Source organism: Corvus hawaiiensis, chromosome 3 (assembly GCF_020740725.1).
Source record: "Corvus hawaiiensis isolate bCorHaw1 chromosome 3, bCorHaw1.pri.cur, whole genome shotgun sequence".
Classification (NCBI taxonomy): Eukaryota; Metazoa; Chordata; class Aves; order Passeriformes; family Corvidae; genus Corvus; species Corvus hawaiiensis.
Genome location: NC_063215.1, coordinates 30969909 through 30993823, shown reverse-complemented (window position 1 = coordinate 30993823; position 23915 = coordinate 30969909). Strand labels below are relative to the sequence as shown.

The 23915-nt window shown below is 43.8% G+C and overlaps 1 protein-coding gene and 1 long non-coding RNA gene across 4 annotated transcripts in view; one reads left to right on the top strand and one right to left on the bottom strand.

Annotated features, from left to right (window-relative positions):
- LOC125324216 overlaps nt 1–12588 on the bottom strand; it is a 26844-nt gene extending 14256 nt beyond the window's left edge. For both annotated transcript variants that reach the window (XR_007202867.1, XR_007202868.1), the window contains exon 1: nt 12381–12588. This is a non-coding gene — a long non-coding RNA (uncharacterized LOC125324216). The remainder of the gene's footprint in view (nt 1–12380) is intronic.
- B3GAT2 (beta-1,3-glucuronyltransferase 2) lies at nt 3993–23915 on the top strand. 2 transcript variants are annotated; one of them, XM_048299880.1, is made up of 4 exons: nt 3993–4197; nt 16546–16690; nt 23133–23281; nt 23361–23915. In XM_048299880.1, the coding sequence occupies exons 2-4, from the start codon at nt 16546–16548 to the stop codon at nt 23445–23447; spliced, it is 381 nt and encodes a 126-aa protein (XP_048155837.1). In that variant the 5' UTR covers nt 3993–4197; the 3' UTR covers nt 23448–23915. The 2 variants fall into 2 exon arrangements, with proteins under 2 accessions (XP_048155837.1, XP_048155836.1); XM_048299879.1 differs by lacking the exon at nt 3993–4197 and adding an exon at nt 4810–5434.

Here is a 23915-nt window from a genome sequence, read left to right as displayed (position 1 = left end):
CTTGCATAGATAAACATTCAATCTCACTCCTCATTTTCATCTTGGCCAGCTGGTTTCCTGTTTCTGGAGCAGCAGGGACACTGTATATGTTATATGAGCAAGTCCAGCCCAGTCTCCACTGCCTGTGTTTTCTGACACACAGTGTCCTGTGTGAGGGCTTGGGGCTTCATCTTCTGAGTTGGATGATCAAACTTCTCAGGGGCTTCCATATCTGGATAGTATAGGAAAATGTGCTTTCTTAGAAAAACTGTTAGGAGGTCTAATGAGGCTGAAATAAGTCTAAAGGAGCAGAAATGGACAGAAGAAATTATGCTTTTGACATATCCTGTGCTGGGGATTCATTTTTTTACCCCTTGCTGATGGCAAGATACCTCTGTGCAGACACTTAGGGTGGTGATCTGTGCCTGTCAGATGGCAGAACATCACTTTCTCTGTAGGATACCTGGCTTACACATTGGTCTTTTGAGCCTTAACTAACGTATAATAAATCTGTTCTCATTTGAATCCCTGGAAACACAGTGAGTCCACTGAGATCAGGCTTGTGCCCCTGAGTGTGCAGTACACAGTGGATGTTCTCTGACACTCCCATGGGATGCAGCCTCAATGCCTTTTTTTTGGCTAATTACACATTTTGATTGACTGAGCGATGCCAAAAGGTGTAACTGCAAACACTAGAAACTACACTGCCTATATTTCATTCAGACAGGCAGGCTATGCTTTTGCCTGCTGTGATTTGAGTCACCTGGCATCTGGATTTACCCATCACAGAAACCAAGTTGATGAGCCCCCTTTGCATGCCAGAGATAATTACCCACCTCCAGTCACCACCAGTCACTGCTTTTGAAAGAAAAACATGAAACAGCCCAAAGAAATTAACCATCCTTGGGTTTAATCTATTCAATTACAGCAATGTGAAATAGAAACTATTTCTCTGCAGTGTTTTATCCACTAGTTGAAAATAATTGCACATTTTTATGTTTATCCAACTGATTTTGCCTCTGCTTCCCACGGGACTGTAATAGTTCTATCAGCTGCAGAATCTATGAAACAATAAATTTTAATAGCTTTATTTCAAATGCTATCTTATAACTCATACCAACTTTCCAATAATTGGAAAAAAAACCCCAAAACAACACAGTTTTTAATGTACCTAGCTTTAGTGAATCCTGATGTTCAGAAACTGGGGAAATTTAAATGGAGCAAGCAAAAGGCTTGGCCAGCTTGTCCCCTCCTAGGCATGTCCAGCTGAGAGGCTGGATGGGAGTGCTGGGTTGCAGCAGAAGTGTCCAGAGAGAGCTGCCTGATGGGTGGGTGACCCCGAGTCAGCAGGGGGAGAAAAGCAAGAAGAGCTGAATTGTTTTAAGACTGGGGAACAGTACATCTATTGCACAGCTAAGGCGACTCTGCTGCCACATCTATCCTTTTCTACACATACTGGAAAGACTGAAAGCAATGAAGAAGAAAGGAGCCAGGGCACACAGTTGCTGGCTAGCATTACACAACCCTTTGTGACTGCATCCAGACAGCATCTGCTGTGTGCTCCTGTTTGAAACAAGCCTCTGTGGGCCTGTAGAGAATGTTCTTAGGGATGGGATTTCTTTGTATGTGTGTGCATATCCACACTTGCACACACAGGCTGCTTTCTAGGACTGTGTCAAGCATTCTCCTGCCAGAGTCAGGCATCCTCCGCTGGTAAGAAGCACAAGAAACTGAAGTAGAGGTAGCTTTTTTTGAAAACAAATGAAAAATTGGATGCCAAGTCCTGACACATCTCTGAAAAAAATCTTTGGAGAATGGGGGCAGCAATCACAACACCATAATAGATGAGCCAAGCCATAAACTACTGCAAACGAACAATTCTGGACCAGATCCTAAAGAGGAACGCCTGCCCACACACTCTGATACTACCCAGAATATGCACTGTGCTGCATACTATGTGTGAAACCATAGGAACAGCCTGAGTCACACAGTGATTGGTACCATCCATCACAAGTTAGAAACTCGTCCTTTGTTTCAGAGTTGCACCTGAGGCCTCAAATCAAATGTGACAATTTTTATAATAACCAGTGCTAAGATGTTCAGCTGAAAAGACTATCTCTGTAGACAGTTTGTCCCCACAAATGGAGTGGTTATTTGACTGGGTTCTTCCAATTTCCAGAGGAAGAACATTCTGCTTTGCTTATCAAGAAGCAACAATTTAATAAATAGCAGTTGGTTTGTATGTAGTGCCTTCATTATCTTTTACCATTCCATCTAAAATAATCTACACATGAAGCTAACAGAAAATGCTGCTGCATTATTTGATATCACACCCAATGTATCTGGCTCATGACCTCCGAGCCTGTTCTGTGGCACCTGAAAACATTACCATGGTTCTGAGGGGAAAATGTAGTTGTTGCAATTTGTTATCAAATCACCATGTGTCTCATATAGTTGCTACATCAACCGTGATAGGAGTAAAGGCAGTAAATATTTGTTACCAAGCGTAGAGAAACACAGTTACCAGCTTTCAGGAACACAATTAAAGAGGTGGAAGATCCCCACAGAGTTCATCGGGATACCTCCCTGGTGCTTACTGTTTGTGCTCCTTCCTAAACTGCTGCAATTATGTTCAGCTATTCTTATTGCTGCCTTTACTAAGGTCTTATAGCCATCAACTATCAAGTATCCTCTACAGGCTCTGAATACAACATACAAGTTAACTAAAGGTAGTATTTTTGGATGAAAGGTAATATAGAGGGAAAAACAGTACTTTTAAAATATTTTAATATATTTGGATATAAAGAATGCCATTTAAACACATCCATTTGTAACCCTCAGTTTCTAGGTTCTGCCCCAATAAGTTTTTGAGAATCCTGACATGGTATCATAGCATATCTAGGAGTGGCAAGCTTAGAATTAACTTTTCCAAATGATTGCTGACTTTCAAATGAGAACAAGCAATGTCTTCTTGGTATGTTGCTTTGGTACACGTTTGCATTATTTGAACGAATTATCTCTGTAAATAGAATTGTACTGGAAATGAGAAAACAATGGTGTGCTCAGTCACTGGAGAGACACAGTTTAGGTGATTGTCCTCTAGATAAACTGCATCAGCATAAAACTAGCAACTGTAATTTTGTGTCTGAGATGTTCTTGATTTGAATATATCGAACTGTTTATGCTCACTCCATTCCTCCATATTATTTCATTAATCACATAACAACCCTTCCACTCCTCCACTAAACATGCTAGCTCTAATTAGCTCTCTGCTACACAGATGTTTCTTCATTTAGACGTTCAGTGCCTGGCCAGGTGTCACCCTCACTTTCTCATGAATTTCAGCTTACATTACATCCCTTCGATGTCCTATCTGTGTGTGTCCTTTCGAATAACAAATTGATTGGGGATAGATATGAATGATAGATAGACATAGTGTCCACATTATCTACATTTGTTATACTCATGCAAATGTGAAGGATGATTATAAAACAGGAACGAAAGCAGTAGTGTAAACCCAGGAGGCTGGTGTGCATGCATCCCTGATTTCTGCAAGCCATGCTATTCCTACCAAAAAGTCAAAGTATCAGTGACGAATCATTCTATTTCTTATCTCAAATAGCTCGGAAGCCAGTAAGAACGTCATTCGATCTCTACATTTTAATCAGAGAGCCGTGGAGAATTCAGCAATTTGCAAACACTGCTGCTGCGCTTCTGTGTTCTTGTGCAGCATGAAGTTTTAAAAGCATAATTCGAGCTGTGTGGAAGTGTTTAGTTATGACAGCAGGGAGTGTTGAAAAATGCATCAGAAACTTCCCTGGGAGGAAACGGTTTGTAAGAGGTTTTAGATGTGCATTTCGTGTGTGTTGCAGCATCTGATGAATGCCTTTTTACCAAAATAAAGACAGGCGGATTATTACGAAATTGTGATAGACGTATGCTTTGTAAGAAGGAGCTCTCAAGTCCATACGATCTCCGGGGAAGATGCACGCCCAAACAACGGGGAGACGCGGTCCAGGGAGTGCGGGCTCGTAGGGCGGCGCGGGAGGTGCGGGGCGGGGGCCGACGCCGACTGACGGGCACCGAGGAGAGCCGCGGAGAACCGCCGCCTTCTCTACAACCTCTCACTTCGGCCGGGGTCGAAAATATTCCCTCCTTTAAAAAAAAAAATCAAACCGAAGCAGAAACGAGGCGACCGGCTCTCCGCTGCTCCGAGGGGTAAGTACTGGGGCACGGACCCCTCCGCCTACCCCAGCCCTGCCCGGCCCGTCGGACGGCCGGCGTTGTCCCGGGGAAGGCGTCCCGGCCGCCGGACGAAGTTGTCGCCGGCCACGGAGAGAAGGAGAACCCCGTCCCCATCCGAGTCCCCCTCCCTGCCGGCCGGACCCCGGCGCCGCGCCCGAGGGCGCCGAGTGCGGGGCTCCCGGAGCCGCCGCCGCCCTCTCCCCGCGGCGCCCGGGGCCGGCAGCCGGAGCGGGGCGGGGCGGGAGCCCCCGCCCGCGGGGACCCTCCCTCCCGCCTTCGCGCCCGCCCTCCCCTCCCCGCCCCCGCGCACCGCCAGAGCCGCCCGGGGAAGCGGAGGAGAAGGAGCGTCTCCCCAGAGCCCCCCGCCGAGCCCCGGTCCGGCGATGCCGAGGGTGAAGTGGGAGGACGAAGAGGAGGAGGAAGGGCGGCCGCTCGCGGAATAGAGGCGCTGCGAGAGCTGCCCCGCCGGGCTACCGCAGGCACCGCGGGGCTCCCCGACCCAACCCGCCGGCGGCCCCCGCGCCCGCGGGAGGGAGGGAGCGCCCGGCGCCCGCCCCGGCCGCCGCCGCCGCCCGGGCGCCCCGCGGAGCAGCGCGGTGGGGCAGCCCCGCCGCTCCCGTCTATGGGGCGGCGCTGAGCGGCGGCGCGGCGGGAGGGCGCCGGGGGCAGCATGAAGTCCCTGCTCTTCAGCCGCTTCCTTCTGCTGCTGCCCTGGGTGCTCATCGTCATCATCGTGCTGGACATCGACAGCAGCCGGGCGCCGCTGCCCGCGCTGTCCCCCCGCGGCGGGGCCGAGGGCGGTAGCGGCGGGGCGCGGCCGCCCGCCCCGCGGCGGCGGCCCGAGGCGGGGCTGCCCACCATCTATGCCATCACGCCCACCTACAGCCGCCCGGTGCAGAAGGCCGAGCTCACCCGCCTGGCCAACACCTTCCGGCAGGTGTCGCGGCTCCACTGGATCCTGGTGGAGGACGCGGCGGCGCGCAGCGAGCTGGTGACCCGCTTCGTGGCGGGCGCCGGGCTGCCCTGCACGCACCTCCACGTCCCCACGCCGCGCCGCTACAAGCGCCCGGGGCTGCCCCGCGCCACCGAGCAGCGCAACGCCGGCCTGGCCTGGCTGCGGCAGCGGCACCAGCACCTGCCGCCCCCGCAGCCCGGGGTGCTCTTCTTCGCCGACGACGACAACACCTACAGCCTGGAGCTGTTCCAGGAGGTGCGTGCGGGATGGGGGGGTGCGCGGCCGCCACGCTACACCGCTCCCCGCCGCGTCCCCATCCCCGCTCCCCGCCGCTTCTCGCCGCTCCCCTCAGGCTCTGCCTTTTCCCCTGCTCAGGCTCCTGCGCGGGGCTGTGTCCCATCCCCACTTTGCGGCGCGCTCGGTGCCCCTTACCTAAAAAGTCCGGGCACGGGTAAGTCAAGCCCGCTCCCCGCCCGGAGACCTTGCAGCGCCCGTCCCCGGGCTCCCCGGGGCTGCCTCTGTGTGCCCACCGCTCTCCTGATTTTAAGTTTCTTGTCCCTCCTCGCCATACTCGCGCAACTTTTTACTGCTGTTTTCTCACCTTCCTGCGGAGCGAGGCAAGTTTAAGGTTTATATAAGGGATCCTGTGTTTTTGTTAAAACTGGGTTGAAAAGTGCTCTTTGACAGTTGGTTTTTTTGTTTTTGTTTTTTTTTTTTTTTATGCTGCATCCCTCTCCCTGTAGGGCAAACTCGCGTCAGGAGTCGCCATCCTTCACAGTTTTCTCCTTGGCACTAATGAGTTAATCCAGAGCCGTCTTCTTCACGTGGAGTTGCCTTTTTTGAAGCCTTTCGCTCTTAAAAGCAGCAAATCGCTTGTGTAACGGCTTGAACACCCTTTCAAGTCTCTTTTGTGAAGGGACCTGTTTTCGTCTTTATTGCCTCCCTTTGGTGAAGGGCTTTGTTTCATTTTGGTGGGAATTGGCAAGTGCTCGGGGCAGAGGGTATCCAGCTTTCTTTCTGGGTTCCCCTGGCAGGAAGGAGGGTGTTTAATAAGTGGACATAAAACAGTAGAAGAAAGATCATGTACGTCTTCTGTGACAGCCAGGAGAGTAACCTTGGCAGGGAAATGAGGGAGGGAAACAGAAAAGTAAGTTGGCAGCACAGGACTTCAGACATGCTGCGGTCTGTGTGTTCTGCTGCTGGACAGAACTGTAGTTCGAGGTGTGCACCCATCTGGCTGCCGAGCAGAGCTCTTCCTCGCGTGCTTTACAGTCAGTGAGTTAAAGTGAACGTGGTACACAGAAATGTGAGCACATGCAATTTCCTAGAGAAAGCTGGTTTAGAAATGCTTGGGTTCGTTTGTGTTTAGGTTCATAATGCATCCCTTTTCATTTCCAGTGTGTGGGCAGGTGGAGGGTCCCCATTCAGCAGGGATGCCCTACTTCTTTTGCCCACTTGGCATTCAGCATCGAAGCTGCTAATTTAAGGACCTTTGCCTAGAGGCTAAACCTTTGTTGCAATTGATTTTTAAAAATTCTGATAGCTGTGCTCAGTGCATTATGATGTGGAGCAATTCCACGTACCCCTCTTTGATGTTATGGGAATGCTCATATGTGTATTTGTAGAAATAAGGCTAATTTGACTGAATCTTAGGGATTCTGTTAATTGAAACAGAAAATAGACTTTGGCACAATGAGTAATATGGGGCAAAAGATATTTGGAGATAAATACCTACTGTTCATTTGTTTGTGTTTCTTTTGCCTTTTTGTTGTTGAGTACCAACATTAGGGACAAGCTAAAGGAATAGAATTGGCAGGTGTTTCTCTTGAGGGCTCCACAGCTACTGAAAAGGAGTCCAGTCACATTTATTCTTTTAATTTCTATCGTTATTCTACTAAGTGCTGTGAATTATGAAACAGAAAGGTACAAATTACCTCTCTAATTAACTAGGAAATCAGGAAAGCAGAGGGATAAAGCTGTCCAAAGGGTTAACCTTGAAAACTGCAAGCACAAGAGGCAACCTGTGTTTTCTCTTGCTAACAAGAATTGCAACCTCTAGCATGAGTCTCTGCAGCCCTAAGAGTTCCCTTTCCCCTGTGTTCAGCTGCTGGGAAAGAGCTGTTTGTTTGGAGCCTGGTGTTTGCAGGCAGACACATACGTGAATGAGTTTTCCCTGAGAAATGGGGTGCTTGGAAAGCTCAGTTACAGAAGCAGAGAAGGAGTTTTTGCTTCAGTTGCCGCTGCAAGTTCCTGTGACTGTTTTTTGGGGTCACTAATGAGCTTTTGGCAGGGTCTCTGGGATGCCACTGGTGCTATCATGGGGAATGCCTTGCCAACCTGGCAAAGTTAATGAAGTCCATTGGCAGGCTTTGCCAACGGGATGTGCCTTTACATGTGGGAAGTTACATTTAGAGGGAGCCAGGAGCCTGACTTTTCAGTCGAGGCACTGCTAGAGGGCTGGTTGCTTTTTGACTCGATAAAGGAAAATCTATGTATTCATGGATTCTGGCTTGACAGCTCTGTGATAAATCCTGATCTCTCCTTCAGGAATTGATTGATTTATGAGTGTAAATTATACTTGTCTTCTCCAAGCATGAAGAGAACAGCTTCAGAATGTGTTGTTTGCAGATGAATTTGGTAGTAATCCCTGTTATGAAAATGGTGGTAACTATACCTGAGAGGGAGGGTTTTCAGTTTGTTGTCCGCCAGGAACAGTTCTTCAGACCTGCAGTTGCTTAATCCCGAAGGAAGTCTGATAAACTGCAGCTGCTCATTAGGAGGGAGTAGCTTAAATGTTGGAGGATGAGACAGGAGCTCGGAATTCTCATCCTACCACCATCCCGTGCTGGTTGTGTGACTTCCAGCATGTCACTGACATGGGCACGGGGGATGGTAGGCCCCACAGTGCCAGCAGCACTGTGTGCAAGCAGGTGTGTACATTTGCTGGTTAGTGAAATAGCAGGTCTGTCCCCTTTGTAATGGCTTGCTTCTGAGCCAAAGCTGGTTTCAGTAGCAGCAGTGAGGGCTTGGGGAGATGGGAAGCAAGCGTAGTTAGGACTGCAGAGCCAGCATGAAAGAAACATTTGTGTTAGGGAAGTGTTTTGCTCAGAGGTCAAGCAAGCAGGACTGCGGAGCAGAAGGCAAGCAAGGGAACTGCACGTCGGTGAAGGATTGTGTTTGAGGCAGCACTTTTGCTGTGGGTCTCCCTAGTGTTCTTACAGAAGATGGAGCCTTTTAACAAAGCAAGATCAGCAAAGGCTTTACTGTGAGTTGTAGTGTATAAACCATGAGGCCATGATCAAAAAGGAGCATGCTTTGACATGGAATGCCATGGGATACTTCTGAGAGCTTTTGATGAAGAAATTCTAATCTCTGTCCGAAGTACTTCTGCCTGGTGCTTGTAGGAATGAGTGCTTTATATTTGATGTGGAGTGAGCTGGGCCCAGTAGACCTAGGAAGAGTGTGTTTCATGGAAATCAGGAAAAAAACCCCCAGCTTACAGTAGTCTGGAAAATGTCACCTTCTGTAGTAAATCTGGAACCCTTGGGTGTTCTTTATAATTATCTTTTTTCCTAAGATCTACAATGGCATGTGGGTGGATAGGTCAGTTTTTAACTGGTGAAACTATGTTCTCAGATTCAAACTGGGCAGGGTCTAAGCCGGTTTAGTTGTCCTTTCTAGAATACGGTGGAGAGCCTGCTTTGTGTTTCTGCTGCTACAGTCTTGGCTCAGTTTAGCATTTTGTTAGGAAATGGTCACCTTCCATGGAAAGGCTGCAGGGAAAGAACCAATATGTTCAGGGATTGTTAAATTCTTTAGAGTACTAAACTGGGCTGCAGCAATGATGAACAGATATTTCCAGGAGTAGAGGTGTGGCTTTTAAATTATTCCCAACTCTTTCTGCTTGAGAGTGTAGTGGTGGTCAGGTGAAAAATCATGCTTTTACTTTAATGCCTGTGGTTCTGGAATATTGTATTTTGTCATTCATTATTTTGGGATCCAGACCTCAGAAATAATTTATGTATTTTCTGCCCAGGTGTGATCTGTTCATCTGGAGGTGTCCTTCAAAAAGAAGTCTGCTTTCTGAAAATATCTGTTATAAGTCAGCCTGCATTCATAAAAAAGCCACTGAGAGGCCTGAAATCCAAACTATTATATTTAAGATGCTTTACAAATGTTTCTACATGACTCACCATAGCTTCTATTTTTACCACAGGCTGTTCATTTTGGAGTGATTCTCTCACAGTTTCTGGTGCATTTGTGCTTCATCTTACTCCTGAATGCAAGTTATTGTAATATTGTGACTGATGCCTAGCAACTGCCAATTTCACATTTTTAAACTTCCAGAGAAGAAAACCTTAGATAAATCTGGCATTCCACTTTCAAGTAGAGATTTTAAAAACAGGATTAACCTAAGCACTGGAAACTGAAGATAGACAGCTAAGTTCCGCTTCCCTTAACTCTTCATATAATTCAGGCATTTCTATGTCTCAAGCATTTTCTCTGCTCTTTCCATATTTTGAATAGTTGGCCAAAGGCCATCCCTTCCTCGGTCCACATTTGGATATGTGTGCAAACTGGAGGAACAACGCTCTGTTGTTGATTGTGCAGACTGCCCTGAAACCTGTGAAGGTGAGGGGTGAACAGCTTAAGGAGTACAAGAAGAGGAGTAAAGGTCTTCAGTATCTGTCTGAAAGTGAGCTTGGTGCATTCAAAAATGTTTTTGAGTTTTTGAGATTCCTGTCTAGGTTATTTCTGCCACCTTTGCTTGTATTTTGTTCAGACACCAAAACTTAGATATGTTTGAAATTAAAATGCTTGAACCTAAAACCATGTTCTCCCTCCCTGGCACCCCTAGGCTTCTGGTCATTGGTGCCCAGAATTTCATGGCAATGTTTGCTGGGTGCCTAGAGCATGCAAGTGTGGCAAATTCCACTGTCTTGTCTGAGTGCAAGGAGAGGATTTGCAGACTGGGTGTCCTTAGAGAAATCCACACTCTAAGGTGTGATCTGAATGCAGCCTTGCAGCATGGAATTCAGAGTAGATCACGGCCCTAATTCTCATTTCTAAGGGGTAAAAAAACCCAACCCAAACTTCAGTAGCTTAGCAGTTAGTCCTATTGCCCACTGAGTTGTGGACCAGAATTCAATTTGCTGTAGCTTTTGCCTGCACAAGAGTGCCCTGAATATGATGGTGGAGTTGAAGCTGGAAAGGAGGTATGAGGACACAGAGCTCATCCTGCTCTCTTTAAGTTGAGGTAGTCTTTACAGGTAGCTCAAGATTCAAAGAGCCACAGATTCAGACTGAAGGAATTTCCTTGTGTCCCTGCCCTTTCCTATCAAAAGGTGTCTATGAAGGTGGCAGATATTCTAATGGCTTTTAACAGCCATTTCAGTAGCCTAAAAAAAAGAATTCCTTGCTATTAAAAATAGAACAGAAATACTTGCGGCATTGCATGTCACACAGGCTTCAGTTTTCCTGTGATCATCTTTGTGAAATATTTTGAGGGGAACTCAGAAATTATAGAAGAGGTGAATATTTACTATTTATTCCAGCTTTGAATAGGGAAGGGTTAGTGTCATTTCAATAACATTTACATAACTGTCCTAATCTTTATACACTGTATTAAGCTAACTTCTGTGTATTTTTAAATGGATATATTTATGCAAAAGATTTAAAAGTAGTATAAGTGAATCTCTTTAATCTTTGAAAACATGAAAATCTTTTGTTGTATCTCTTGGAGCTGGTTGGAAAAATCAGATTTTTTGCAATGGTCTGAAAAATAACGTTCAGTAGTCTAGACAGAATTAAGTATTAGCTGGCAGTCATTAGTTATTTTCTTCAGAATAAAAAGTGATCCAAATACGAGTTAGCAGTGCATTAAATACCTTTCTAGTATATAAATGATTTAGGAGTACATGACAGATCTTAAATGCACACTGACATTTTTCTTCCACATCGACATATAATACCTATGCTAAAGAGGCTGGATTAGAAAAGACTGGCAGAGAACGAAATAGCTTAAAAATGAGAGGAAACAGAGACAAAAAAAGGGGGGGGGGGGGGGGTCTATTAGAAACAGGTTTAGTGGAGAGACGCTTGGTTACAAAGTACCAAGTACGCCCTGTTTCTGCACTGACAGCAGTGATTTTACCTGTGAAACAGATACTGTTACTGTGAATTAATTACACGGGGTCAGCAGCTCTTCAGAGGCACAGTGACCACAACCCGGTAGAATGATAGGGAGTAGAATGAGAAAACCAGTAAACAGAAGGGCCCAGAAGTAAAATGAGTAGCAAATGTTTTGGAAGTTGTCCCAATCCCCAGAAAGTAGCTTGTAGCTGCTTTAGTTAAATTTGGTACAGTTTTCTTCTGTAGGGAAGCAATATTGACATTTGTGCCCAAGGATGCTGATATAATTTAGAAACAGTAATCATTGTACCTTATACATCAAATGCTGCTGGAGAAAAGGGGGAATTAATCTATCCTCCCTCTGCAATGTAGATTGTGTACAAATCAGCAGAGGAGGTTTAAAGCAGATGCTTGGAAAGAAAGATTTCCAGTAGGGAGGATGGTGAAGTAGATCACCTGGGAGGGCTGCAGAAGAGGCTAGATCAATGAATTACAATTTTTTTGATTTGTAGACCCCTTCTACAAGTGTTCCCATAGAGAATACCCTTTACACTCAAGTCTGCCAACAACAAATTTGCCTTTTGAAGTTCCTAACCCCTGAGCCTCACAGTTGCTGAACCACAAAAGCCACAGGCACAGGTTTTCCATGCCTCAGTACCTTCTTTGAAGTGATGGTAAGCAGGGACAGGAGCTCTGTCCAAAGCCTCAGTAAACAGGCACAACATCACTGCTGAGCTGTCTGGCTGAGTTGTAGTGCTCATGTAAGTTTTGTTGAAGCAGAATTTGGCTTTAAATGGCCTGCGAATAATGCAGAGAACTGATAGGGACCCTGGCTGTGCTTATGCATTAACCCATAAAATTTTGTCCTGAGGAAGTGTTGTAGTGAAGGAGCTCTAGATCCTGTCTTTGGTAATAATAAATCGTAATTTTGCATAGAAATCTGCTGGAGCATCACTGGGATGGGCAGGGGTGTGGGGTAGGACGGTGAGCCTGGATGTGAACCTGTAGCCTGACCAAGACAGACCACAAATCACGCAGGGGTTGAAATGATGGGGAGAAAAAAGCTTACCAGGTGTGGTGCAGGTTTGCCCTTGCAGAGGGCTTTGGATCCCGAATAGAAACACATCGACATCATGCTGCAAAAACACTAGGATGGCTGTTCCAGTCTGGAAGCCTTTTCCCTGTAGGAAGTACAGCCATGTTTCCTTTTCTCTGTCATTTGCCTTCATTCCCCTTGGGCTTTTATATTTTGTTACTGTCTTGGTATCTTCCCTATCCATCAGTCCAGCACATCCCATTAAGCAGCTTTTCTTGATTGACTAATGAGATGCTAAATTTAGCAATGCTTTTATCACGGTCTTTAATTGCTCAGCTCCATTTCCTGCATTTTCACTTGCTATTCTTCAGCAATTACTCTGTTGTTACTGTATTTATTGTTATATGTCCATCACCTCATGGCATTTTTTCGGTCAGTTGTTACTCGTCTCTCCTGTCATTTACTTGCCCACTCCTTCCCAATTCTCCTCCCCCTCCTACTTCATTCACGTTTGTTCTACCATCCTCCCCCACCCAGTACAGCACTCTCCTCCTATGCCAAGACCCTGTTTCATAAATAGAGGACAAAAGCATTTCTACCTCAAGAGAGCAGTCCAAGCCAGGCAGGATGAGTCCTGCCAGTGGGGTCCTATCTCTGCTCATTAACTACAGAATTCTAACTAGGACAGACCAGATGCTTAACTTGCAGAGAGTGAAGTGTAAGTAAGTTGAATCCCATCCATGTAAGCTACCAGGACTTAAAATGCTGAGTGTTGGCACAGCGTGTGCTACCTCTGTCATTACAATGACAGATAGAAGAGTCATTTAGGAAGCTGTTTGTAAGTCCTAGGATTTTTGGCAGTTGTTTAACCCACGGCACTATAGCTATTCAGAATTAACACATTTTTGAATCACTTTTTTGTGTCCCAATGATTAGCAGCATAAAATTCCAGGTGCAAGCTGGCCTTTTAATCCAAATAATAGCTTTTTCCCCATCATACATAAATACAGCCTTCACATATCAGTATGTTAACTGCAGTAATGCTATTCTCAGAAGATTAAAAGAAATACTCCTACTTTCATCTGCCTAGCATATCCTGAGGCTGTGAGGTATTTCAGAATTAGCATAAATACTGGTCTAGATGTGCTCTTTCAGCTTTTACTTAAAGGAATTGCTGTATTCTTATTTCGTTCTTCAAAAATGTAACCTGTGAGAATAAAGTAACCCAAGAACAAAAGTAAGAGCTCTGTAAAGGGTTACTTGCTTCTGATGTGTGGTGGCTTTACTGATGTACCTCACAGACACTGAGATTGACCCAAGATTATGAATTTAAAACTTTTTGGGTCATTTCATGCTGGTTTTATGAGGTCAGTGAGATACTTTTCGTTGACAAGATTTTCCAACACACTGCGTATCACAGAGTATTAATGTAAATCCGTCTGGTTCTGCCAGCATAGGTGCTGAGACCTCTATCGACCCAGTTCAGAAGCCTTGTGTAACCTGGCTCATTTTGCGACACAGCTGCCCAAACTTTTACTGTGCACACAGGCAGGGTATGGGTGCACTGTGCTCTGGCCACTTTTTGCAGTCAGAGTGTGCCTGCCCTTGTCTTGTGGCATTTTGAGTTTAGGTACAGGCAGTTGGCACAGGGTGGCCTAAGTGTTGCAATTCTGAACACTGATAATTTGTTCAGGTATCCACACCCTCCAGGAGGTATTAATGGCACCATGTCTGTTTATCCTGTGGTATTTACTGGTGTAGCACAGTTGGGTGTATGTGGCTTAATGACGCTCTTGAAAACTTACCTGTGTAGACATGCCCAGCAGGATGATTCCCTGTGTCCATGTCTGGTATGTTTGGATGTTAATATAAATATGCTGTTAGCAAAATAAGCAAAAGAGATGTGTCATTAAAACCAGAGCTAAAAGGTCTTCATGAGGAGATTTGGCCGTTGTCCATATCCAAATAGCGAATTGCTAACTCTGCATTTCCTATGGAGGAGTGGCAGAGATTGGAAAGTTAAGCAGGGAGAACAGTTGCAGGTAAATATGTTTATCAATAACCTTAGAAGGATTCATGGCAGTCTTTCACTGGCAATTAACCAGGCAATGGCTTGGACAGAATCCTTATCACAAGAATTCCCTATATTGCCAACTGAATACATACCCTGCTTTTAAGCACTACAGGCTGCTGCTACTGAGATGTTCTGCTTGCTACAACAGTTATTAAGGTGGAAGAGAGGAATTTTTGATAAATTTGAAGATACACAAATAATTGGAGGGAAAGAAGGTGCATGTCTCTCTTCTGTGTGTGCCTACATTTTTGTGGATTTTTAAATATGTATTTTATACCTTCCTTATGTGAAAGCTCTAAGAATCTGCTAATGTTTCTAGCTTAGAAACGTGAACCACGCTAATGTGATGTCTTTGTTTTTTTTGGTGCAGCTCCTGCAAGTCTTCATGATATGCATGATAAATCTTTCACCTTGGCAGAGAGAGAGGGAAGTGTTTAATATTTAACCAAGGTTGTCTTTTACTTCGGCATCCATCGATAGGGGACTGCAGTTACAAATATGTAAAACTGTGTTTATTTTTGCTGAGAGGAGTGCTTGGAAGGAAAAAGGGATAACTTTTCCCTAAGGAATAAGTTTCAATTACAACAAAAGACTAGACTGTTTTTAGAATAGATCAAATTAAGCCCACGTTACATTGAAATAGTTTAGTACTTGTTTAAATAGAACCATATTTAAAGCACAATAGTTAGAACAGTGGCTTTTGAACCGATGTGGTTAAACTGTGCAAGTTGTTGTGTCTGTGCACTTGCCTGCTCAAGTTCTCATACCAGACCATCTGATTTTCCCACGGGGAGCAGTGTGTCAAGGTTTGTGTCATCCTGTTTACTGAAGAAAATGGACCACTGAACCAGTTATCTGAAGTCACTGAATCAGACTCATAATCTTTAGGGCTGGAAAAGACCTCCAAGATCCAGTCCAGCCTTTGCCTGAACACCACATCAATTAAACCATAGCACTAAGCGCCACATCCAGTTTACTGAACACTTCCAGGGATGGTTACTCCATCACTTCTCTGGGCAACCCGTTCCAATGCCTTCCCTTTCAGTGAAGAATTTTTTCCTGATGCCAACCTGAACCTTTTCTGGCACAGCCTGAGGCTGTTTCCTAATGTTACCTGGGAGAAGAAGCCAACCCCCACCTGGCTCCAACCTCCTATCAGGCAGTTGTAGAGTGGAAAGATCCCCCCCAAAGCCTCCTTTCCTCCAGGCTAAACACTCCAAACTCCCTCAGCTGCTCAGCTTACAGGATTCACTTTCCAGACCCTACCCCAGCTTCGTTGCCCTTCTTTGGACATGCTCCAGCACCTCAGTGCCTTTCTTGAAGTGACTCCCAGTCATGCACACTTCTTGCTACAGTCATTTCTTCATACCTATAGCTTCCTCTACATTAGATAAGGATCACACTTCCAGTTTTACATTTAGTTAATTTACACCACTGGGAAAAACTGCAGCTGGTGATAGTAAGCATCCTGCCTGGCCTGCTTTTTGTCGTTCTCAGAAATTTAGCAGAGCTTTTAAAGGGAAAATATAGAAGTTAAAACTTAGCCCTAGCAATCTTTTTTCATGAATCCTTAATAGATCAGAGCTGCATCTCAGGTCTGCTGCAGGTAGGAAAGAGTTGTGTATCATGATATCCTCTATTCAATGCATTTTTAACAAGTCCCAAACTAATTTTACTTGTCCTTAAGTGAAGTGTGTATTAATCATTATTATAATATTTTCTCTCACTGGGTTTCTACAGTATCTCAGCAATCTATAGAAATAAGCCCACTGCCAGACTCCTGTAGTCTTGCAGATAAAAAAGATATATTACGCCTTCAAAAATCCAAACAAACAAGAGAAAACCTGTTTTCACAGCTTTAAAAAAATTTTGGCATAGAAGATATTATGAATGGGGTATTTAAAGTAGAATTGAGATGCCTATGGACTAAGGAGCTGGAGATTTCACAGAAAATGAGTGGGCACATGCAGCTTTCAAATACTCACTGCTGTTGGGCTGCAATCTGTAAGCTAGAATTGCTTTTGAATTCCTAGTGATGATGAACGTGGGCTTCTACCAGCACTCCCAGGAAGCCTGCAGGGAGCACGTGCGCGCCGCCAGTGACGCTGTGCCTGCCTCTTGCAGATGCGGACGACGCGCAAGGTGTCCGTGTGGCCCGTGGGGCTGGTGGGAGGCCGGCGCTACGAGCGCCCGGTCGTGGAGAACGGCAAAGTCGTCGGCTGGTACACGGGCTGGAGAGCTGACAGGCCCTTTGCTATCGACATGGCAGGTGAGGGTCATTTACAATACATGAATGTTTCCATTTGTCCATTTAAGCAGCTTCTTACACTTCTGAAGTGCCGGCAGAGTGCACAGCCCTTTGACAGTAACTATCCTGAAAGTTTAGGCTTGTACATCTTGTCTAATTAATTTGCTGCTTGGTGGTATCTGCACTTACTTTAATTTGTTTTTGTTTTTATGTGGCAACTTGGCTTTTATGTTGTATGAATTGTTTGCCTGAAACAAGTTAATTGTAAATTAATACATCCAAGCAATTTCTTGCAAGGAGTCCCTGCCTGGCATTTTGTCATCAATCTCGACCAGGCAGTATAAATGCAGACCTCCTTAGACTTCATGTTGTAAAATGCTACTTTATCATGAAATGATTCATTTTGCATTGGTTATTTGGAATGACAGTGATAACTGTAGATGGATACAGTTTGAAACACTGGGCTTAGGGGAAAAATCACTGACAGCTGTTGCCTGGTAGATGAAGGCAGAGAAGCTTCAAAATGGATCTAATCAATCTTCTGCAGTGAAGTTTGCACACCACACAGCTCTGTCTTGCTGACAGTCCATGCTTAAACAATCTTTTGTATATATTCACAACTGCCACATGAATCACCACTGTGCACAAGTCCAATTTCTGACAGCAAATGGTCTCCCAGAAAATGATACGGTATTTGCAGTTAGACATCTTCTGTAGTCAAGAGGGAAGGGGAAAAGTAGGAATACAAGGACAAGAATGGGATAGAAATAGCCACCTTTTTTATGTTCTGATACCCTTATGTTTTGGGAGAGGGAAAAGGACAGTGTACAGTTCTTTCTCATCTTAACAGAATACTGTTACATTAATTGAAACGTTTGATAAAAATATGTACAGTATTTACAGTCCAATTGGTTAAAAAGAGTAAATAAAGGAGGACTAATAGTTGTTAACACCTCAAAGACAGAAAAGTTAACAGGTGAATTTTTCTGTACTGTAGAGGCATTTCAAGTCAATAGTACCACCTGGCATAAAAATAAGTGTTTGGGTGCTCAGATAAAGGCGCTCAGGGGTGAAGTAGGTATTCAATGTCCAACACCATGCAGCATGTTGAGGACTGCAGCTGTGCAGTTTAACAGCCCCTGCCTGTGGATTTACAGATACATATTGATACTGTGCTCTAGAAGGGATTACTGATGGCATTATAAAGGTGAGAGCGTGGCTCATAATTCATTAGCAGCAGGCAGAAAGCCATTACACAACATCAGCCAAGGGACATTAACTCAGACATGAAGAGATACATGGAAAGTTCTTAAGTTGTTTACCTTGCAGATGCTGGCTGAATCACTGGCATGAGGGAAAAGCAGCTCCATTAGGAGCATTACCTGTTTGTGCTTTGACCAAAGTCATGTAAGGGAGGGTCACAGAGACAAAAAACCCCCAAAACATTTAGAGTACAGGAAGTTATTGCAGATCCACAAGGAGTTACTACTTTGTGAGAGAACTTTTATTAGTCTTTAAAAAACACTGAAAAAATTAAATTTAATTTTTAATTTCAGCAAGGAGAGAAATGGATGCCATGTAGACTGAAAAAAATGATGTGAAATTTGCATCTTCATTCCCCTCAGGAATACAGTGGAAGGGCACAAACAGAACACAACTGCAAATCCAGAACTCCTTAGGTGTCTGAGCAGGTGCAGGCTACAGGATGTGTGTTGACACGCAGATTCCTACCCTTGCCCTTCTCTCTCAGCTTCCCAACACGCCTCCAGGGACTCAGATGACTTGCTACCAAACCTGTCCATGCTGTAGCCCATCGCTGGCATTTTTCCATCTGCTGTACCAAATATACAAGTGACTTAGGTTATACTGGATGCTGCACATAAGGAAAACCAAGGATCTCTTAAAAATATTGCCATGAAAAAGTATAGGTGCATGTAGTAATACTGATATGGAGACTATCAGCTGTCTACAGTTAATGCTCATGTCCCAGCACCCTGGTAAGGAGGCTCCCTTTGGTTTATTGAATGATCTTTCATGGTGATTTTCACAAGAATTTGATCATGAGACTGGGTACGAACTGACGTCTTAAAAGGTTTGGGATCACTGGTTTAACTTGTGGCTGTCAGAGGAAGCACAACCTTGACTCTAAGCACATAAACTTCTTATTCTACACTGCAAAATACAAGGCCAAATTCAAATTACTGCAAGTGGAGACAGGTCCTGCTGATTTCACCAGGCTCAGCTCCAACACCTTAGCTGGCCAACCTCCCCAGATTCTTTGAAACACACTTGCACATGGCAATCACATTAGGTCAGTTCATTAAACATTGGTGATTTATTCTGGGGAATTAGTGGCTGACACTGCTATTCTCCAATGCTAAACTGGACTCAGAAAGCAAAGTAGTGGTTTCCTGTGTTGCTTCTTGCCTGGCAACCAACACACCATATGAATTAGTTCAGGCATTTCCTAAGTTCTGCTTCAGTTTTAACTGGAGGTGGGTTTTAGAGTTTGACAGAGACTTGCTTACTCTAGGGAAAGAGAAGTGGGAGAGAAAGTGGAATGGAAAAGGGTGACACTGATTCTGAGGTAAGCACTGTGTTATTTAGTAGGGATCTGATTTCAAGTCTTCTATATTAGGTGTTGTTGTTTTACTCCTGGGTTGCTCCCAGTGCCAGAATTTTGGATCACTCAAGAAAAGAAGTTAGATTGCGATTCTCCTAATGTGAAGGTTGTTCAAGAAGGCAGATGCTTGCTTTGCATTAGCATTCCAGGAGCTACTTCAGTCATAGAGATTAGTATGTGACTGTAAATCACTGGGCCAGCAGATTTTAGACTTGGGATCCAGAGCTCATCAACTGTGCCCTAAGCACCTCTGCTACAGCCTGAGCAACCACATTTTTTTATTACCATTTTTCAAAATTTTGCCATAATCATGAGATCTTCAGTACATCTCATCTTTCTTAGGGCTCCCTGAGCAAAAAAGCCAGTCTATTCATGGCACTGCAAAACATAGCATATTTTGACTGAATCTAAAAGAGCCACTTCTGGAAGTCACAAACAAAAAATTTTTGAGTGGCTATAGCAGCCAGCACGTTCAAAACCCCTCCTAAACCAAAACGAAACACCAACTGCCCCTCCCATCCAAGGGTAAATACTATTTTAAACATTGAGTTTATTATCAAGTGCCTCTTTTATGCTGAATCATATGTCAGCAGATGCCTTTGTTCTGAACTCCTGGTTAGGCTTATTGCAACCCAGAAAGTGCACCACAGAGAGAACTTGAAAGCTGCAGAGCCCAAGCCAAAGGTGGGACCTTGATCTTTGTGAAAACCAGCACATCTGTTTCAACATCAGTACTGAACATTAGCATTTATACACTCCAGAAATGATAAACACTCAAGTTTCCAGCTTGCCTTCAGCTACTATCCTATCTAGAACATCCAGGAAGCAATGGCATTTACCACAGCAACAAAATCTTTAAACTCTGGCTCAAGTTTAACCGGAACTTCTGCCTTTTAACAGAAGCCATTGATCTAACACAAGGTGTGAATTAACAGAAACAGCTTATGTTGAAAGAAGAACAGATGTAATATCTGCTATGTCTCCCAGGTATCTTGTCCTCCAACAAATTAATTCCTATCTAGGTGGCTCTTCAGCCAATTAGATTTAATTTACAACATTGCATTAAACAGCAAAAAACCCCCAAAACACCTGTTCACACTTCAGCTATGAAATAGTCTTGTGGCATTTCACATGAAGTTAAGCCCAACATGACCTTGTAAGAATAATGATTAAGTAACTGTATGCATATAAGCACTGTTCAGTTATGCTACACTGGAGACAGTAATCCCAGATTGATCCCTGTTTAGTGATAGAATTCAAAACAACAGTGTCTTTCCATCAATTAGCACAGGATCATTATCTACTGAGAGAAATAATTAGTGCCAGTCTGGTCAAAACCTGAGCCGTCTCCTCTTTCTGACACTGAAATGACACACCTGATAATGTCAACTGAAAGTTGTCATTAGAAAGTGGTTTTCTCTCAAGTCCATCTAACAAAATGTCATACATGTGAAATTAAAGCAGTTATAAAGCAGAACTGAAGAACTAGAGAGCCAGGAGGTAAGTCTCCTTGAATTCTTTTATCTCTTTAAGTTGCTGCTTTATTGGATTCTTTTAACAAACAAAGACTGCATGGACCCTGACCAAGGAAACAAATCTCAGGCCAGTCCGTGCACAGTAATCCATGTCCTTATCACCTGCAACACTCAGTTTAACGTCTACTTGATGCCTGAGTTTTGACAGCACCCTCAAATGACAATTTGCAATAGCATGGTAGCAAGGGCACGTGTCACGTGCAGGGGCCACGGCCCACTTGAACATCTGTGTGTAAGAAAAACCCATCCTCAGAACCCAATGCAATTTTCTCAACAGGAGAGCAAGTCTTGCAACAAGAGAATTTATGAGGAATTAATGTATGGCTAAGTATAGGCTATGGGTCCAGGGAGCCACACTGACACTGCAAAGATAAGCAGCAGAAAATTTGTGTCTCTTCTGCTTAGAAAGGGATTCTTTCTGTGCACTCAAATCTAGGACACTAATTTTGATGTTTACTTCATTTTCTTCTTTATGCACGTGCAGCTTGAATCTTAAATATATTTAAAAAGAAAGAGCAGCTCACACAGCTGATCAGGGTTCCAAAAATGCCTTCCTATGCAAAAGAATTTTTTTTCATGCCCAAAATTATAAAAGCCCAGTTGCATCCAAAATTTACAGTTTGTTTTATCTGAGGAAAAACCCCCAATAAAACCTAACCAAAACCACTAAACTGAAGCAGACCATTTTGTTCATCAGTACTAAGTCTCTGGTCCCCTTCCAAGGTGCAGCAACTGGGTGTACATACTGTCTCTAGCTGAGGGAGTTTAAACTCTCACCCTCAGATCTGCCCAAATGACTACATCTGACTACCAAGATCACTAAGATAGAGCCCACCTTGTGCTCCATCGTGGCCCGGCTACAAGCAGTAAGAAGGAAGAGTGCTCTGCAGGGTGAGTAAGCCCTGTCTATCCAGACACCTACTCTCCACCTCAGGCAGGATAGGATGTATAAAGCTACATAAAAGATATAATGTATAAATGTTTTCTGTGTCCATCAGTGAATTGGGACCTCAGTTTACATCCAACCCATAGTCTTCATCAGGGTCCAAATCCTTACTGAAAACAAAACAAACTTTCTGGTGTCTTCCTTTGCTTTCCTACAAGCAAGAACATGATAAAGTGGTTTCAGTGTGCCTTTCTTTACATGTGATGTAGTAATTACTTCCTTATATTTTCCTCTTCAAAAGGCTCCTGTAAAAGTCAGATACTTTCAAGGAAAATATAGTAGCAAGACATTTCTACTAAAAAAAGGGGTCAGAATTACATTGTTAGAGAAAGTTATGCTTAGTTTAAAACTGATAAAATTTTAATACTGGCTTTAGAATTAACTGGTTTTGGAGTTTTCCAGAACTGATGTCAAAACTGTTGCTACTTGTGTCATAAAAGGGCAGCTAGAACTACTCTGAACTGATTAAGAAAGGATTTCTTTGGTGGGCTTGGCAATCAGACAATGTTAGTTACAAATGTAATTTTTCTTTACAAGTCTATCAGTGGAGTTTTTGAGTCATAGTTAAAAAAGCATACATATGACTGAGCATTGCTGAAGGAAAATGGGAGAGTTCTATAAATAATGGCAAATTGGAGATTCATGGGAGCTTCTTCAGAGAGGGTGAGTTTGTTCAAACCAGTGATTTCTCAGTTTGCAGTCTCCCTTCGAGGGACCTGATGCATGTTGGTAGAGAAAAGAATTGCAGAGAGGTGTCTTTGCACTGAACAAGTCCTTTGAGCTGTGCTGTGGCAAGCTCAGACCAGCTAAGACTGCCTGGCAGACCACCAGTGCCAGAAGTCATTCCCAAGGCAGAGCATTAGTGTGACTTATTTTTCCTCAATGAGGATGTTAAAACTCTACAGGCTAAAATTATCTAAATATCACAGTTTTAACATATTTTAACCTTTTTTTCCAACTCTCACCTTGAAGTGTAGAATGGTTTGTACAGTATAAATTCTATACATTTTGCTTATAATTCAGTTTTATTTCTTAATTAAAAGCAGAAAGCAAGAATAGTCCAAGATCTTAGCAATACCTGACTTTTCAGGCAAGAAAGCATATATTACCCACATGACAGGAAATAGATTAAACATGTTGAAGATATGGTGCAATTAAAAAAATCTGATTGTATCTTCATGGCAAAACAAGACAATACAATGTAGAATGTACAAACCTACCAAATACTGTCTATCCGCATAACAAAATTTCCACATTTTTAAAAAGAACATGGGAGATTTCTAGGTATAGTACAACTACACAAAAATGTAAGGCCTAAAGGTTTTTCTCAATCTTTTTCCCTGTCTCACTTTCTCCAAGGATTTGCTGTGAGTCTTCAAGTGATCCTGTCACATCCCAAAGCTGTATTCAAGCGTCGTGGTTCTCAACCAGGAATGCAAGAATCTGATTTTCTGAAACAGATAACAACAGTGGAGGAACTGGAACCAAAAGCAAACAACTGCACAAAGGTAGCGATTGCCACGCTTTCTGAAAAGCATTTGTGTCATCTCTGTAGATGCCTTTCCTGACACAAATGTTATCTTCTAGGTTCTTGTATGGCACACCCGAACAGAGAAAGTGAATCTAGCTAACGAGCCAAAGTACCACCTGGACACAGTCAATATTGAGGTATGACGTGGGGAAACAGTCCCACGGCAAGAGTAGAACAAGAGGCGCCAGCATGTGTTCCAGTTCAGACAGCTAAAATCATCTGCTTCTGCCTGAGACCTGACAGACTTCTGTGGAAACAAAAGGAAGCTTTCAGAGACTCTAATAAGAAAATCAAGTGGGTGTGCTTTGTTCTAACTTGTCTGCATGCACTTCTGAACTCTCAGCTTAATAAACTGACACTTACCTTTGTTTTAACGCTGTTTCCACATAGAGAAACATGGCTGCGATGGAGTATTTTCAAAATCATTATTTATGTATATACTTTTTGTATTTATCCAGCTTAATGGTGTAATTATAAACAGATTTTAACTCACGAACTGTTGGTCTAAATGTCTGTATAAATGGATCTTCCAAACTGAACATGTTTTACTTCATTAAAAGTAGCGGTCAAATAGGTCGTAAAATAATGAAATAAAAACCCACAATCATTTA